The 19352-nt window shown below is 46.4% G+C and overlaps 1 protein-coding gene across 1 annotated transcript in view; it reads left to right on the plus strand.

Moving 5' to 3' along the window:
- ptges (prostaglandin E synthase) overlaps window positions 1-5779 on the plus strand; it is a 28021-nt gene extending 22242 nt beyond the window's left edge. The window contains exon 3 of the mRNA XM_080211981.1: window positions 5463-5779. Coding sequence (XP_080068107.1) covers window positions 5463-5712 — 250 coding nt within the window. The 3' untranslated portion in view covers window positions 5713-5779. The remainder of the gene's footprint in view (window positions 1-5462) is intronic.
- Window positions 5780-19352: the final 13573 nt, after the last annotated feature.

Raw genomic sequence — 19352 nt, forward strand, 5'->3', positions numbered from 1 at the left:
AAGCCCACGCCGACATGGGGAGAATGTGCAAACTCCGCACAAATTGCTTGCGGCAAGCTCTCTCAAACGTTGAGGCTTGTTTCATGATGTTTGTCAGGTGACCAGAACGACCTCCTTTTTTTGAAACGTTTCTATGGATTTGAGATGGTAGACAGGGTCTAAGTTTAGCATTTCATCGGAAAGATAGCACTTCTTTCAGTACTGCACTGGGAGCATCTGTCGCAGGTTATGACCTCAACCTCTTGACTTGAGGGCAGGGCTCAAAACCACAACCCCCTGACTCAGTGGTGAGAGTTCTTCCAACTCAGCCACAACTGACACCAGACATTAATGTGTGAGATTTTCCAATATTACAACAGTGACTACCCAAAGAGCACCTCGTTGGCAGGAAGGGGCTTTGGGATTGCCCGAGGTTGTGCAAGGCTCTATACCTCACTTTTTAATTAATTGCAGAGATCACTTTTTTTTTGCACAGCACTATTGGCAGTTGTACAGTTCATAGAATCTCTACAGTGCAGAAGGAGGCCATTCAGCCCATTGAGCCTGCACTAACTCTCTAATGGTACATCTTGCCCCGGCCCTTTCTCCCATCCTATCCCCATAACCTCACATACATCTAATTTACACATCTTGGGACACTAAGGGGCAGTTTAGCATGATCAATCCACCTAACCTGCACGTCCTTGGACACTAAGGAGGAATTTAACATGGCCAATTCACCAAACCTGCACATCTTTGGACACTAAAGAGCAATTTACCATGGCCAATCACCTAATCTACACATAGAACATAGAACACTACAGCACAAACAGGCCCTTCGGCCCACAAGTTGCGCCGATCATATCCATACCTACCAGGCCTATCTGTAACTCTCAATCCCATTAAATCCCATGTACTCATCCAGAAGTCTCTTAAAAGACGTTTGTGTGCGCTTAAACTGGACCAGCAGATGGGCACCGCGACAGCTCAGTGACTATCACTGTTTGCTGTGCAGATACATGGATTTGGGCCAGTGTCTGTGGGAGTTTGCGCATTCTCCCCGTGGTTGCGTGGGTTTCCTCCGAGTGCTCCAGTTTCCTCCCACACCCCAAAGATGTGCCCTTAGGCTGATTGGTGTTAACAAATTGTCCTGAAATTATTCTCCCCTCAATCTGGTTTCCAATGTAGGTGCCATAAGCGTAGACATGGGTCAAGAGTGGAAGAGGAAAAGCACAATGTTAAAATGGCGGCGTGGGCTCATTGGGCCGAAGGGCCTGTTTCCCGTGCTGTGTTGTTCTTTGTTCTTTGAGTTCAACTCTACCACCACCACCAACGGCAGCCGATTCCGCTCACTCACCACCCTCTGAGTGAAAAACTTACCCCTGACATCTCCTCTGTACCTGCTCCCCAGCACCTTAAACCTCTGTCCTCTTGTAGCCCTGGGAAATAGCCTCCGAGAATCCACCCTATCTATACCTCTCAACATTTTATAAACCTCTATCAGGTCACCTCTCAACCTTCGTCTCTCCAGGGAGAAGAGGCCTAGCTCCCTCAACCTATCCTCATAAGGCATGTCTCCCAATCCAGGCAACATCCTTGTAAATCTCCTCTGCACCCTCTCAATAGCCTCCACATCCTTCATGAGCATCCTTGATTGCTCAATAGCAATCCACATCTTTGGATGGTGGGATGAAATCGGAGCACCCAGAGGAAACGCGCACAGATGGAAAGAATGTGCGGAGTTTGCACAATCACCAAGACCGGGATTGAATCTGAGTCCTGGCGCTGTAAGACAGCAGTGCTATCCACCATTCTAACCACAATGAATCTCCAAGTTTATATGTTGTGTTTATGTCAATTTATTTATCCTGTCACAAGAAATTTGGAATGGGAATTGCTTTGGGATTGGGATTTGCTTTCAACACATTATCCTTTCCGTTGTTTATAAATGATACAGTTTTAGTGCAAAGCTCCTATAACTCCAAGATTAACATTCCTTTTTCTTTGAATCAGCATTGTTCCTGTCAGGAAACCGATCTGAATTCTAATTGTTCTTGTTCTGGGAAAGTGCCTGTGTGCCAAGGAAAGCTCTTGCGAGTTCCAGGAATTTCTCTCCCTGGTGCGCTCCCAAACATCTGCAGGCTATGGAGAAAAAGAGGGGGGCGGGGGAGAGAGTGGCAGTAGTTGAGTTCGAGTCCCACCGCGGCAGATGGTGGAATTTGAACTCAATAAAAAAAATCTGGATTTAAGAATCTATTGATGACCATGGAACCATTATCGATTGTTGGAAAAACCCATCTGGTTCGCTAATATCCTTTAAGGAAGGAGATCTACCTACATGTGACTCTAGAGACGCGGCAATGTGGTTATCCCTCAGGCAACTAGGGATGAGCAGTAAATGCTGGCCAACCAGTGACACCCATGTCATAGAAACTAGAAGCAAGAGGCCATTCGGGCCTGCTCACCGTTCATTTTGATAATGGCTGATCATCAAATTCAATATCCTAATCCCTCCTTTCCCCCCCATATCCCTTGATCTCTTTAGCCCCCAGATATATATCTAATATTTTTCTGGAAATCAGACAACATTTTGGCCTCAATTGATTTGATTTGATTTATTATTAACACATGTATTAGTATACAGTGAAAAGTATTTTTTCTTGTGCTCTATACGGACAAAGCATACCATTCACAGAGAAGGAAAGGAGAGGGTGCGGAATGTGGTGTTACAGTCATAGCTAGGGTGTAGAGAAAGATCAACTTAATGGTCCATTCAAAAGTCTGCTACAGCAGAGAAGAAGCTGTTCTTGAGTCGGTTGGAGAGTGTCCTCAGACTTTTGTAACTTTTTCCCGACGGAAGAAGGTGGAAGGGAGAATGTCCGGGGAACGTGGGGTCCTTGATAACGCTGGCTGCTTTTCCAAGGCAGTGGGAAGTGTAGACAGAGTCAGTGGATGGGAGGCTGGTTTGCGTGATGGACGAGGCTTTGTTCATGACTCTCTGTAGTTAATTGCGGTCTTGGTCAGAGCTGGAGCTATACCAAGCTGTGATACAACCAGAAATAATGCTTTCCGTGGTGCAAGTATAGAGTCGTAGCGGACATACCAGCTACTTTCTGTGGGAGTGAATTCCACACATTCACCAACATCTGGGTGAAGAAATTTCTCCTCACCTCAGTCCTAAAAGGTTTACCTCTTATCCTCAAACTATGACCACTAGGTCTGGGGTTCCCTTCCATTGGGAACATTCTTTCTGAATCTACCCTGCCCACGAGAACTAGTAAGGACACGATGGACTGAATGGTCACCTGTGCTGCAACCATTGCAATCCTGTCCTGGTACTGAGGCAGGGAGGTGAACTATTTCCGACCCACGTGTCTCTCAGTGGAGAACCCAGTTCAGCCCAGTCAACTCTGTTAACACTGACGTCCTGTACATGCCACTAACCTCCCTAAAACTAGCGGTGTTTTCAAAGCTGGCTGGCTGGGTGGAAAGTGGATTGTTAATGATTGTGTCCAGTGTGAGGACACAAAGAAACCCGGACTTCTGCTCAGATTGGGTGCCTGGGTGGGATGCACTTTCGGAGAGTCAGAGCAGACTTCATGGGCTGACAGGCCACGTTCTGCACTGTAGGGATTCTGTGTTTCAGTGGTGGACAGGCTTTTGGAGAGGCACGTTGCAGAATTCCCAACCATCTGACCTGCTCGTGGAGCCAACGTGTTTATTTGGCTGGTCCAGTTCAGTTTCTGGTCAATGGGAACCCTCAGGATGTTGATAACATCGATGGTTAAGTGTTGTTTTTCAGAGTGTGCAGAGTGCTGTTACAGTGCTCTTCCCTAGGGATCAGTATTAACTCTTTATGATCAGGGATACAGGGCATGCTCTCAAAGTCTGCCGATGATGCAAAAAACAGTAAAAAAGAGGACATAGACAAGCAGACATGTCCTGGGTGCAATTTAAGAGAAGTTCTTTCAATCATTTGCCCTTGTTCTTTGTTCCTTGTTTGTAATCCCCTGGAAGTCCATGCTTGCCAACACCATCTTGGTTCATGGGACTTGAAGGAGACAGAATGTGAATTACATTGTACTGTTCTGAAGGGGGATGGAGAGATACAGTGAGAAGTTGAGAATATGGGATCTTTGGTTTTGTTAACAGAGCACAGGCTCAAGGAAATTATGCTGGACTTTTATAAAATGCTGGTTAGACCAAAACGTAAATTTATTTCTGGGCACCTCAAGAAAGATCTCAAGTTTTGGCAGATGAGATTGACAAGAATGGTATCCAGAACAAGGGACTTCAATGATGTGGAGAACCTGGGATTGTTCTTAGTGCAGAGATGGTTACGAGGAGATTTAATAGAGGCGTTCAAAATCTTAAAGGGTTTTGTTAGAGGGTGAACAAGTTTTAGTTTATTTATTAGTGTCACAAGTAGGCAACGAAGTTAGTGTGAAAATCCCCTAGTCGCCACACTACGGCACCTGTTTGGCTCAATGCACCTAACCAGCATGTCTTTGGACTGTGGGAGGAAACCGGAGGAAAACCCACGCAGACACGGGGAGAATGTGCAGACTCCACACAGACAGTCACACAAGGCTGTGGATCTGGAGTCGCATGTAGGTCAGACCAGGTAAAGACAGCAGATTTCCTTCCCTCGAGAGCATTAGTGAACCAGATGGGTTTTTGCAACAATTATAAAAGGTCATTATTCATCTCTCAGGCCGGTATTCTCTGATGTCACCACCACTGCGAATGAGAACGGAGAATTTTGCGCTCAGCCCAATCTCCATTCACTGCAGCGGAACTGGAAAATCCCAGGTGCGGGTGAGGCTGGAAAATCCCAGCTGTGGGCGAGTTGGAGAATCCCAGCTGCAGGTGTGGTCAGACAATGCCAGCCGTGGGCAAGGTCGGAAAATCCCAGTCGAGGTCAGAGAATCCCGCGGGCGAGGTCCTAGAATCCCACTCTCAAATCCAGACTTTTGACTGAATTCATTATTGAATATGATCACTAACTGTGCTGAAGACACGTGCACTTCAATTGTGTCGTGGATGTTATTCTTGGTACGGTGGTTAGCACTGCTGCCTCATAGCGCCAGGGACCCGAGTTCAATTCCAACCTCAGGTGACTGTGTGTGGATTTTACACATTTCACCTAATCTACACATCTTGGGACACTAAGGGGCAATTTAGCATGGCCAATCTGCCTAACCTGCATATCTTCGGACTGTTGGAAGAAACCAAAGCATCTGGAGGAAACCCACGCAGACACGAGGAGAACTCGCAAACTCCACACAGACAGTGACCCGAGCCGGGAATTGAACCCGGGCCCCTGGTACTCCAAGGCAGCAGCACTAACCACTGTGCCACCACGCCACCCTTGAAGCATTTAGGAATCAGGAAAGTGCTTTAAGATGGTTTATTAATCAATGTAGCCATATTTTTAATTACACTGAATGAGTAACCAGTGAATTTAATTATTCCCTCAACAGAGCCCATCGCAATGCCAGGGAGAACATCTTTCCCTTCCTGTTCCTTGGTGCTGTCTACTCGCTGATGGAACCCAACCTCTTCATTGCCCACATCCACTTCCTGGTGTTCTTCGTGGCACGGGTGGTCCATAGTATTGCCTACCTATTTTCTTTTAAGGCACCCACACGCTCGCTGGCGTACATTATCGCACAGGTCCCCTGTGTGTCCATCGCTCTGCAGATCCTGGTTAAAGTGGGATTCCTTTGGTAAGGCTAGTTTGTACCGCAGACCTGTCCAGAGCAACGTTGGATGTATTGGTTCCTGAGGCAGCCATGGGGGGGGGAAGGGATGGGTGGGGGGGGAGACATCGACTGCTGTCGCTGCATCGACTCGGGAACCACCACAAGTGCACAGGACGGCCAGCCACGACGTACTCTGTACAGGTAGAATCTTCCAGAATCCCAATCCTGTTCCTGTGATGCTTATTCAATGCAATAAAACGCAAAAAAAAATGCTTAAGTTTAAGCTCAAAAACGAGGTTGTTGAGAGTGGTGATTAGAGTTAGGATTAATATATTCCAACCCCTTCCACCTCACCCCCCCACACCCCCACCCCCACTGCAGGTTAAATCATTCTTTTGTTTAGTTTAAACTTCGATGTGATTCAGTCTCTCGGAAGATGAATCTGCCATTTGGAGACCAGTTTCCAAAATATTTGAACAACAGGAATACTAAGTAAAAAGATATCTGAGGCAAAAATCTCCTCGTTCAGACAAAGTTTGTTTAGCTGTCATTTCGGTGATTTACCATCATAGCACATGGCCACCTTGTATTATTAGTTATGAGTGTATTATTAGCTGTTTGTGGAATAATTCCTCCAGATGGAAATGGTCACGGGGAGAGGGGAAATGTCTCTCTCACCCCACTGCCCCCCACCTCCTCCCCAGCCTCTGGAAAGAGCCCATTGTGGAATCTGCCCGATTTGCAGCCTATGCGAGTTGATGGAGTGAACGCTGGAAAGACCTGGGCATCGGGACGTTGCTCTCGGGAGATGGGCAGAATGGCCTCCGATGGGTGATGAGCAAGGAACTGCAAAGTGGGGAACAGGCCAGAAGGACCAGGGAAATCTTTCCCCGTCCAACATTGTTCACAAATTCAGCCGTACAAAAGGTGGAGAATCTGTTTCGTCACCTTGCTGCCCAATTGGTTGAAGGCTAATATCATCCTGTCGAAATCATAGAATCCCCAGGGCCGCAGAGGGGAGACCATTCAGCCCATCGTGTCCGCCCTGACTCTCCGACGGAATATCCTACTATTCTGTTCTATCCCTGTAACCCCACACATTTACTATGGCTAATCAATCACAGAATCACTATTGTACAGAAGGAGGCCATTTGGCCCATTGAGTCTGTACCGACCACAATCCCATCCAGGCCTTATTCCTGTAACCCTCATTTACCCTGCTAATCCCCCCTGGCATTAGGGTCAATTTGGCATGGCCAATCAACCTAACCAGCACATCTTTGCACCGTGGGAGGAAACTGGAGCGCCCAGAGGAAACCCACCCAGACATGGGAAGAACGTGCAAACTCTGCACAGACAGTGACCCGTGCCTTTGTGTGTAAGTTGCCTGATTGGCAGTTTCAAATACCTGTATCAGTCGTTGTAAGTTGCAAACAAATCAAACCGCCATTGCTACCCTACAGTTATTGCCATTAATGGGCAGTACGGAGGTTAGCACTGCTACGCCATAATGCCAGGGACTTGGGTTTGATTCCCAGCTTGGGTCACTGTCTATGTGGAGTTTGCATGTTCTCCCTGTGTCTGTGTGGGTTTCCGCTGGGTGCTCTGGTTTCCTCTCACAGTTCAAAGATGTGTGGGTTTGGTTGATTGGCTATGTTAAATTGCCCCTTAGTATCCCGGGATGCATAGGTTAGAGGGATTAGTGGGGTAAATATGTGGAGTTATGGGGATTGGGATTGTTGTCGGTGCAGACGCGATGGGCTGAATGGCCTCCTGCACTGTAAGGTATCTATGACTTGGGTTTGATTCCCAGCTTGGGTCACTGCCTGTGTGGAGTTTACACATTCTCCCCCTGGGTGCTCCAGTTTCCTCAGCGCACTCCAAGGATGTGCGAGTTAGGTTGATTGGCCATGTTAAATTGCCCCTTCGTGTCAGGGGGATTAGCAGGGTAAATAACTGGGGTTGTGGGGATAGGACCTGGTTGGGATTGTGATTGGTGCAGGCTTAGTGGGCCAAATGGCCACCTTCTGCACTGTAGGGATTCAATGATTCTATCTACTCGTTTTTGTAAAGCCTTTGGATAAATGCAATAATATCTTTCCCGTAGCTCTCTTGAACTTTAAGAATCGTTTCTGCTTGTGAAAATGATGGGTGGAATTTATTATTATCTGTAGCTAACCGTTGTTGGGATAAATAAAGATAAATTGACGGTGGGACTTCAGGAACTGAAGTGATTGTCTTGTATCTTTGGAGTTCAAAATTTTGTTTCAAGATGTTGACAGTGTTTCGGTGTGTGTTGGGTAAATGATGATGCACAATCCACTGCGTAGTTAAAGCGCCTTCTTTTCATAAGGACATAAGAAATAAAAGTTGCAGTGGGCCATTCAGCCCTTTGAGTCATTCAACAATACTATGGAATAAGTATTCCACTTATCGCTGGCTGGGCCAGCATTTATTGCCCTCCCCTGAAGATATTTTAGAATCAACCACATTGCTGTGGCTCTGGAGTTACACGTAGGTCAGACTAGGTAAGGGTGACAAATTTCCTTTCCTAAAGGACATTAGTGAACCAGATGAGTTTTTGCGGCAATGATTTCATAGTCATCAGAAGACTTTTAATTCCAGATTTTTATTGAATTCAAATTTCGCCTCTGGGTTCCCAGAGCATTACACTGGATTCTCTGGATTACTAGCCCAGTGATAATACCAGGATGCCACTCTCTCCCCAGTATCACCTTCAATCTCAGTATCTCTTGCCCGCATGATCCCCAGATTCCTCCTTCCCTTGCCTTTATTGTACTCCATGACTGCAGCCAAGAATTCCAAAGATAACCAAGAAATTCCTTAAATGGCCAATCTCTTATTCTGAGGCTGTGACCCTGTGTTGTAGATTTCCCAGCCAGAGGAAACATTTTCTCTTGAATCTAGCCTGTCAGAACCAGACGAATTTTATATGTTTCAATTAGATCAGCTCTCATTTGTCTAACCCTGGGTAATATAGACCTACTCCACTCAATCCTTCCTCATTAAGAACCACTCTATTCATCCTGTTGCTAGTTGTCCAAAATGTCATTTTGATTTGATTTATTAGAATCCTACAGTGCAGAAAGAGGCCCTTTGGCCCATCAAGTCTGCACTGACCACAATCCCGCCCAGGACCTACCCCCATATCCCTACATATTTTACCCGCTAATCCCTCTAACCAAAGCATCCTAGTACACTAAGGGGCAATTTTAGCATAGCCAATCAACCTAACCTGCACATCTTTGGACTGTGGGAGGAAACCTGACCATCCAGAGGAAACCCATGCAGACACGACGAGAATGTGCAAACTCCACACAGACAGTGACCTGAGCCAGGAATCGAACCCAAGTCCCTGGAGCTGTGAAGCAGCAGTGCTAACCACGGTGCTACCGTGCTGCCCCTATTATATCACATTATTGTCATATACATTAGTATACAGTGAAAAATATTGTTTCTTGCTTGCTATACCAACAAAGCATACTGTACATAGAGAAGGAAAGAGGAAGATGCAGAATGTAGTGTTACAGTCATAGCTAGAGTGTAGAGAAAGATCAACTTAATGCGAGGTAAATCCATTCAAAAGTCTGACAGCAGCAGGGAAGAAGCTGTTCTTTAGTCAGTTGATACGTGTCCTCAGACTTTTGTATCTTTTTCCCAATGGAAGAAGGTGGAAGACAGAATGTCTGGGATGGGTGGGGTTCTTGATTATTTATTGTGTGGAGATCCATCCCAAAGTCGATGGTTCAAATCCACGACTAATCCAACTTCTATCCTACTCACAGCACCAAGCCATCCCAGAGACATGAGTATCACTCATGAGTCATGAGTATCACGATATCACTTAACCGTGGTGTATCAGTCCTTCTTATCTGCCTTCAGACAGACTCTGCCAGTCGCTGTGAGTTCCACCCTGTCTGATTTTTCCATGTTCACTGCATCAAGGCAATGGAGTGGGCCCAGATGCAGGAACAAGAGTATCTGTCCTGTGAGAGGGTTGGGAGAACTTGCTACAAAAGGCAGATTTGAAAATGGGCAAAACAAACTGGTGACAAAGAAACCCTTGTTGCTTGTGAATCAGATTGTAGCAGTCCTCCTTAACATTGCGATAGATATGTGTACACACGTGAGTGTGTTATAAATTTGAGTACACACGTATGCCCACACCCATGTTCATACAGACATGCACACTTTCACATTCTCATTGGGGCAGCACAGTGGCACAGTAATTGGTGCTGATGCCTCACAGCGCCAGGGACCGGGGTTCAATTCCTGGCTTTGGTCACCGTGCGGAGTCTGCACATTTCCCCTGTGTCTGCGTGGATTTCCTCCAGGTGCTTCCCACATTCTCCCACGTTCCGAAAGATGTGCTGGCTAGGTGCATTGGCCGTGCTAAATTCTCCCTGAGTTTACCCAAACAGGTGACGAGGGGATTGTCAGAGTAACTTCATTGCAGTGTTAATGTAAGCCTACTTCTGATACTAATAAATAAACTTCAATCAAAAAACATGATTAAGTCAATGAGTTCTGGGGGGGTGGGACAGAAGTACAGGCTCTTGTAGATTAAATAAACTAGAATGGTCTATGATAGTATTTGTTAGGGTAACAGACAAACCCTAAATGAATGCAACCAGCGTGACATTGCATCACAGTTATATCAGTATCAGGTGCTCCTGATGTTAATCCTTTTCATGTACGACCAAGTTACTTTTTCATAGAATCGTCAACAAATCAATCATATAATCCCTTCAGTGCAGAAGAGGCCATTCAGCCCATCAAGTCTGCATCGACCACAATTCAACCCAAGCCCTATCCCTTTAACCCCACGTATTTTACAGTTTATTTATTAGTTAAAAGTATGACTTACATTAGTACTGCAATGAAGTTGCTGTGAAATTCCCCTAGTTTGGGGCCTGTTCGGGGTCAATGCACCTAACCAGCATGTCTTTCGGAAACCGGAGCACCCAGAGGAAACCCACGCAGACATGGGGAGAACGTGCAGACTCCACACAGATGGTGACCCGAGCCAGGAATTGAACCTGGGTCCCTGGCACTGTGAAGCAACAGCGCTAACCACAGTGTTACCGTGCTGCCCTGCTATTCTCCCGCACACTGTGGGGCAATTTACCATGGCCAATCAACCTAACCCACACATTTTTGGACTGTGGGAGAAAACCAGAGCACCTGGAGGAAGCCCACGTAGACAGAAGAAGAATGTGCAAACTCCACACAGTCACCAAGGCCAGATTTGAACCTGGGTCCCTCGCGCTGATTGCTAATTTTTAATTCATTCATGGGATGTGGGCGTTGATGGTTGCACATTTATGGATCTGGAGTCACATGTAAGCCAAACGAGGTAAGAATGGCAGAGTTCCTTCCCCTAAGAACATTAGTGAACCATATTTCAGATTTTTATTGAATTCAAAAGCTAGTATCTGCCTTAGAATCGTAGAATCCTTGCAGTGAAGAAGGAGATCATCGACTCTACACTGACTTTCTGACAGACCAGCTTACCCAAGCCTACCCACTGCGCTGTCCCTGTCACCCCACACATTTACCATGGCCAATCCCTCTAACCTACACATCTTGGGACGCTAAGGGGCAACTTAACATGGCCAATGCACCTAACGTTTGGTGGGATTCGAATCGATGTCCCCAGAGCCTTACCCTGGAACTCTGGATTATGAGTTGATCGAGTGGTTATTAGGGAGTAACTTGGGTTGGTGGGTTTCCTTGGGGATGGTACTGTGTTTTGGAGTGAACAATGGCACCATTATGTCAGGCAATGAGTTGGAGATGGGGCAGGGTTTAAGATTCTAATCTGTGGGAGTAGCAAATACAGCATCCGACTACAGCAGGGTAATGTTTGCAGCAAATCACAGTAAATTGAGGAAGATGCATAATACAAATTTGTTAAAATCAACCCCAGGTGGTCTCCTCTGACTGTTGGGAAGAAGCAGCTATTCTGCCCAGGATTTAGTCACTTAATATAATTTTTTGAAGGAGATTTGGAGGGAGGAGGGTGAAAGGGGTGGCTTTTGTCAAAGATGATGAAGCAGGAGCAGGAGATGGATAGGTGTAATGGTTTAGGAAAGAGCTCAGTGGCACAGTGGTTAGCCACACAGCGCTGGGGACCTGGGTTCAATTCCAGCCTCGGGTGACTGTGTGGAGTTTGTCTCTCCTCACTGCATCTGCGTAGGTGTCCTCCGGGTGCTCCAGTTTCCTTGCACACTCCATAGATGTGTAGGCTAGGCAGATTGGCCATGCTAAATTTACCACTGGTGTCCCAAGATGAGTTGGCTAGGTGGATTAGTTGGGTAAATGCATGGGGTTACTGGGATAGGGTGGCGGCTGGGTGGGTTGGCCTGGGTAAGATGTCCTTTCAGAGGGTCGGTGCAGACTCGATGGGCCTCCTTCTGCACTGTAAGGATTCCAAATCTGGAACATGGGAACTGGGTTTCTGAAGCCATGATTGTCAAATGGTGAAGTGACTAGGGGAGTGCACAAAGTGTGACGGGGCAGGAATTTGGGGATGAGGGGGCTGTTTGTTTGGGCTAGGATTGCCCCTCCCTAGTTGCCTTTCAGAAGGTGGCAATGAGCTGCCTTCTTGAACTGCTGCAGGTGTAGGTACATCCACAGTGGAGTTAGGGAGAGAGTTCCAGGTTTTTAACCCAGCAACATTTTTCATGGGGTGTGGAGTCACTGGCAAGGTCAGCATTTGTTGCCCACTCCTAATTGCCCTTGGCTTGTGAAACATTTTGGGAGACCAGTTAAGAGTCAACACTTTGCTGTGGGTCTGGAGTCTCAGGTAGGCCAGACCAGGTAAAGACAGCAGATTTCCTTCTCTGAAGGACATTAGTGAACCAGATGGGTTTTTACACCCAATCGATTGTAATTTCATGATCACCATTACTGAGACTGGCTTTCAATTCTAGATTTTTAATATTCATTTAATTTAAAATCCACCGGCTACCATGGCAAGATTTGAAATCGTGTTTCCAGAGCATGAGCCTGGGCCTTTGGATTACTGGGCCAGTGACAGTGTGGGGTGGTGGGTTTTTTAATCATTTGTGGGACATGGGTGTCACTGGCTGGCCAGCATTTATTGCCCATCCTTAGTTGCCCTTGGAGGGCAGTTGAGAGTCAACCACATTGCTGTGACTCTGGAGTCACATGTAGGCCAGACCAGGTAAGGATGGCAGATTTCCTTCCCTAAAGGACATCAGTGAACCAGATGGGTTTTTCCTGACAATCGATTCACAGTCACGAGTAGATTCTAAATTTCAAATTTTTTTTTGATTTGAATTCAAATTCTACCATCTGCCGTGGCGGGATTCAAACCTGGGTCTCCAGAACGTTAGCTGAGTTTCTGGGTTAATAGTCTAGCGATAATACCACTAGGCCATCTCATCGCCAGGCCTCGAAGAGATTTAAAAGACAAGAGTACTGACAATTCAAAAGAATATCGTTTCATTTCAATTACAGATGCAATCATTTTCAAATCGAGATATCTTACAGACCTCATCAGAAATCAGATTTCCTCCCTTCTGACTGAATGCATCGAATGTTTTGCAGAAATTCCTGAATGCGACCCTTCGATTTTAAGGACTAATTTAGGTTGGAATTTGGAAAAGTTCCCACGTTCCTTTACTCAAGAGGAAAGCACCAGCAACTGAGAGAACTAGGGATAAGATAACTCACTGAAGTGTGCGGGAAAATTAAGAGGATCCTCTTTATAAACAAGTAATTAATTCACAGCATCAAAGAATAGAATAGAATCCCTGCAATGCAGAAGGAGGCCTTTTGGCCCATTGCGTCTGCACCGACCACAATCCTACCCAGGCCGTATTCCCGTAATCCCTCATATTTACCCTACAAATTGCCCTGACAATGAGGGATAATTTAGCATGGCCAATTAGCCTACCCTGTACACCTTTGGACTGTGGGAAGAAACCAGAACACCTGGAGGAAACCCATGCAGAAATGAGGAGAATGTGCAGACTCCACACAGACAGTGACCCGAGCTGGGAATCGAACCCGGGTCCCTGGCGCTGTGAGGCAATAGTGCTAACCCACTGTGCCATCATGCTGCCCAAAGGGAGTGGAATTTCATCACCATCTTCATGGTGATTACATCAATTGATTTTTTTTTGATTAAAAAGAATCTTTACAGCAGAGACTCTTGTGCGAATAGTCTCACTCCCAGTTAATGATGTGTCCTTTGTCGAGATATTCCTGGGTAACTTTACAATCTGGGTTGACGCTTTACCACGACAAGGGAATGCCAAGCTGTCAGTATTTTAGCTGCGCCGTGAAGCAGGGGCCTTCTTTGCTCTCCTGGTGTGAAAGGTTAGAATCATAGAATCATAGAAGGAGGTCGCTCAGCCCATCGAGCCTGCACCGACCACAATCCCACCCAGGCCCTATCCCCATAACCCCACCTATTAACCCAGTTAATCCCCCTGACACTAAGGGGCATTTATCATGGCCAATGCGCCTAACCCACACATCTTTTGGACTGTGGGAGGAAACCAGAGCACCCGGAGGAAACCCAGGCAGACATGAGGAGAATGTGCAAACTCCACGCAGACAGTGACCCGAGGCAGGAATCGAACCCAGGTCCCTGGAGCTGTGAGGCAGCAGTGCTAACCACTGTACCATCACGGCAACGTTTCAATACTGAACAGGGGAGTTCTCCCCAGTGTCCTAGCCAATATCTACCCCTCAATTCAGCAGCAATGAAACACCTGACCCGGTCATTAATACATTGTTTTTTTCTGTGGGATCTTGCTGTGCACAAAGTTCGGGTTTTGAATATTGTTATTAGTGTCACAAACAGACTTACATTAACACTGCAATGAAGTTACTCTGAAACTCCCCTAGTCGCCACACTCCTGCACCTATTTGGGTACACTGAGGGAGAATTTAGCAAGGCCAATGCACCCTAACCATTTCAGACTGTGGGAGGAAACCGGAGCAGCTGGAGGAAACCCGCACAGACATGAGGTGAATGTGCAAATTCTACACAGATAGTGACCCGAGCCAGGAACCAAACCCGGATCCCCTGGCGCTGTGAGGCAGCAGTGCTAAGCACTGTGCCACCGTGCCCCAATGTGACATTACATCATGATTGCATTAGTATCAGGTGCTCCTGATGTTAGCCCTTTCCGTGTACGACCGAGTTACTGTGCCAGCGCAACATTACGAAAGCGACTACATTTCAACAGTACTTCATAGAAATCATAGAACCCTACAGTGCAGACAGAGGCCCTTCGGCCCATCGAGTCTGCACCGAACACAACCCCACCCAGGCCCTACCCCCATATCCCTACATATTACACCCACTAATCCCTCTAACCTACGCATCCCTGGACACTAAGGGGCAATTTCTTAGCACGGCCAATCAACCCAACCCGCACATCTTTGGACTGTGGGAGGAAACCGGAGTACCCGGAGGAAACCCATGCAGACACGAGGAGAATGTGCAAACGCCACACAGTCTCTGAAACACTTTGATATGTCCTGACATTAGCCACTCAAACCCTGTGGCACAGAAACTGAATCTACAACCTTCAAACTCTTGCGATGAAAATTTTCCACTGCTCCCACCCAACTCATTATCGATCGTCCTCAATGAATTCTGAAAGCTGGAATGTGTCCAGCTGCAATAAGAGATAAACCTGAGCAGAGAATAAAAGTGTAAAGGGACCATTTCAATGGGACGGGTGACTAAGCAAGAGGAATCTCTTGCTGCTTAAAGCTTCCGTTGATTACAAGTATCAATAAGATTTCTGCGCAGTTGGAAAACCTTTTAAAACTTATTAGGGGAACTTTCACCTCTGGGTGACAAGCAAAGGGGAACCTTCCCATCTGCCTCCTCCAGAAGAGGTTGAAAACTTTGGTTTCCCATCGGATCCCAACACTGGCCTTGGCGATTCATTACTTCAGGCTATGCGAGCCTGAATGGAAAGTTACCAGCATTGCGTCAGATCACTCTGGCACCTAACGTCAGTAACTAATGGAAACTGGCCTCAGCTGAGCTAAGAACTAGGCCAGGGTGCAGCTAATGTGTGGGAGTAAACCATTCATAGACGCTGGTTACCTTGCAACTATCTTTCGTCACCCTCCAAAGAGTTTTACAGCTAGAAGGAGGCCATTCAGCCCATTCCATCTCTGCCAGCCCTTAAGATTAAAGTTGAAGCTTATTTATTAATCACAAGTAGGCTTACATTAACATTGCAATGAAGTTACTGTGAAAATCCCCTTGTCGTCACACTCCAGCGCCTGTTCGGGTTCGCCGAGGGAGAATTTAGCACGGCCAATCCACCTAACTAGTACGTCTTTTGGACTGTGGGAGGAAACTGGAGTACCTGGAGGAAACCCACGCAGACATGGAGAGAACGTGCAAAATCTACGCAAACAGTGCCCGAGCCGGGAATCAAACCCGGGTCCCTGGCGCTGCGAGGCAGCAGTGCGAACCACTGTGCCACCGTGCCACCCCGCTCTTTGAAAGAGCTATCGGAGTATTCCCACTTCCCCGGGCTTTCTGCTTCATCTTCACAGTTTTAAACAAAAGATTATATCTAATTCCTCCTTGAAAAGCTGTTGCTGAAGCTGCTGCCAATATCCTTTCAGGCTCTGCGCAGCCGTCCAATGTGTTAAAGAAACTCTCCTCATACCCAGAATAGTTCTTAATAAACGTAAATGCAGGAAATGCAACAGCCTGTAATAAATCTGTGGAGGAAGAAGTCCCTTCACCAAAACCACATTATTTACAAACTCTAACAACAGCTCACAGTAAGCAGTCGACCTCTGAGGGTGTCAGAGGAACTGACACTCCCAGTTTAGTACAAGGCAAAGGCTTCCTGACTGACCCATTAATTGGGTCCTTAATCAGAGAGTTTATATTCCACTGGGCCAAACCCAATGGCCTGGCTGAAATCATCACACTGCCAAAAATACGCACAGCAAGATCCCATGAACAGCAATGCAATAATGACCAAATAATCCGTATTAATCATTGGTTGGGAGATAAATCTTGACTGTGACACTCTCGGGAGAATTCCCCTCCTCTCTAATCACAGAATGATTAAGTTTAAGTTTATCTTTTAGTGTCACAGGTAGGCTTACTTTAACACTGCAATGAAGTTACTGTGAAAATCCCCTAGCCCCCACACTCAGGCGTCCGTTCAGGTACACTGAGGGAGAATTTAGCACGGCCAATGCCGTACTAAATAGCACATCCTTTGGACTGTGGGAGGAAACCGGAGCACCTGGAGAAAACCCGTGCAGACATGGGGAGAATATGCAAATTTCACACAGACAGTGACCTAAAGAATTGAACCCGGGTCCCTGGCATAGTGAAGCGGCAGTGCTAACCGCTGTGCCACTGTGCCTCCAACAGGGCAGTTGGAGATAGGCAGTGAGAGAGATGGCAACTCTCACAGCTCTGTTGGAGGTAGTTGGTTTAGAAGATTAGAGAGGGAACATCTCTCTCAACTTTGCTAATAAAAAAACATACCATGGAGTAATGTTTAAGAAAACAAGTGCAGAGAACTAAAGTCCAATTCCAACTGGAGAAACAGTATCTCATCTTCCAATTAGGCACTTCACAGCTTTCCAGGCTTAACACTAACTTCAACTACTTCAGAGCACGATCTCTCTGCTCCACCTTTACCCCATTTCCATTTTATTTTATTTTAGTTAAGTTTATTTAGGGGGGTTAGCTCTTCTGCCTCACAACGCCAGGGACCTGGGTTCAATTCCAGCCTCAGATAACTGTCTGTGTGGAGTTCTCCCCGTGTCAGCGTGGGTTTTCTCCGGGTGCTCCGGTTTCCTCCCACAGTCCTAAGATGTGTGGGTTAGGTTGATTGGCCAAGCTAAATTAACCCGAGTGTCGGGGGATTAGCAACATAAAGATGTGGGGTTTTGGGAATAGGGCCTGGATGGGATTTTGTACAGACTTGGTGGGCCGAATGGCCTCATTCTGCACTGTAGGGATTCTATGCTTTATTTACATTTCTTCCGTTGTTTCACTTTTCCAACTTTTTAAAAAAAATCTTGCTTTTCATTTTTAAACCTTTTCTCCCCCCCCACTATGGACTCCCGTTCTCCCCTCTGTACTAAGGACATCTGTTACTTGTTCCCGGTTGCCTTTGGACACTCTGCTTACTGTTGCTCTGCCATTTACACATTTTGATCTCTTAATGGACGCTATCAGCACCCTTCCTAGCCTGGAACATCACCATTTACATTCCTTTTGTCTTCCTGCCCATGACACCTTTATTCCCACCCACCACCCCACCTCCCACATCCGTTGCCCCCTTGCCCCCACACCACACTGCCGCCCCCCCCCCACATCACCCCTTCCCTGCCCCCCACCACTCCCCCACAGTACCCTCCCCTCCCCCACACTAGCCCCCACCCACCACAACAGTACAAATCTCATCCTATTTTCTGTTGGCTTCAACTCTGAGTCATCCATACTCGAAACATTGGCTCTATTCTCTCTCCACGGACGCTGTCAGGCCCGCTGAGATTTTCCAGCATTTTCTGTTCTTGTTTCAGATTCCAGCATCCATGGTATTTTGCATTTATCTTATTAAAAGGTATATTTGCCTTTATTAGCCAAGACAGAGGGCTTAAGAGTGGGATTTGATTTGATTTGTATACAGTGAAAAGTATTGTCTCTTTACGGACAAAGCATTCTGTTCACAGAGAAGGAGAGAGTGCAGAAGGTTAGAATGAAGCTTTAAAAGCATAGAACGAGAGTAGAAGATAAAATTAAAAGTATGCTGGACACGGCTTGCAAAAGTTGCCTTGCTCTGGTGCCATCTTGGATGGTTATGCTGGAACTATAGAAAACGTTATTCTGGAACCCACATAATAGGAGGGGAGCACTGGAAAGGGTCCAGAGGAAGTTTACCAGGATGTTGCCTGGGGTGGGGAGTTTTCATTAAGAAGAGAGATTGGATAGACTGGAGTTATTTTCCTTGAAGCAGTAGGAGGTTGAGGTGGGACATGATTGAAGTCTGAGGTTAAAGGTAACAGAACAGAGAACTGTCCAGTAAAGACAGGCAGAGCTGACAAGACTTGATGGATTGTGTTATAAGGAGAGGCTGGATAGACTGGGACTTTTTTCTCAGGAGCGTAGGAGGCTGAGGGGTGATCTTACAGCGGTCCATAAAATAATGAGAGGCACAGATCAGCGAGATAGTCAATATCTTTTCCCAAAGATAGGGGAGTCTAAAACTAGACGGCATAGGTTTAAGGTGAGAGGGGAGAGATACAGAAGTGTCCAGAGGGGCAAATGTTCCACACAGAGGGTGGTGAGTATCTGGAATAAGCTGCCAGAGGTAGTAGTAGAGGCAGGTACAATTTTATCTTTTAAAAAGCATTTAGATAGTTACATGGGTACGATGGGTATAGAGGGATATGGGCCAAATGCGGGCAATTGGGATTAGCTTAGGGGTTTTAAAAAAAATAAGGGCGGCATGGACAATTTGGGCCGAAGGGCCTGTTTCCATAATGTAAACCTCTATGACTCTATGAAGGCTGAGGCTTCAGAAAGATATCTGAAGTTATTTCCAGCTTTGGGAGATTTTACTACAGTTTAGGAGACATTGATTGAAATATTCTTGAAAATTG

Source organism: Carcharhinus amblyrhynchos, chromosome 25, assembly GCF_965287045.1.
Source record: "Carcharhinus amblyrhynchos chromosome 25, sCarAmb.v2.hapA, whole genome shotgun sequence".
NCBI lineage: Eukaryota > Metazoa > Chordata > Chondrichthyes > Carcharhiniformes > Carcharhinidae > Carcharhinus > Carcharhinus amblyrhynchos.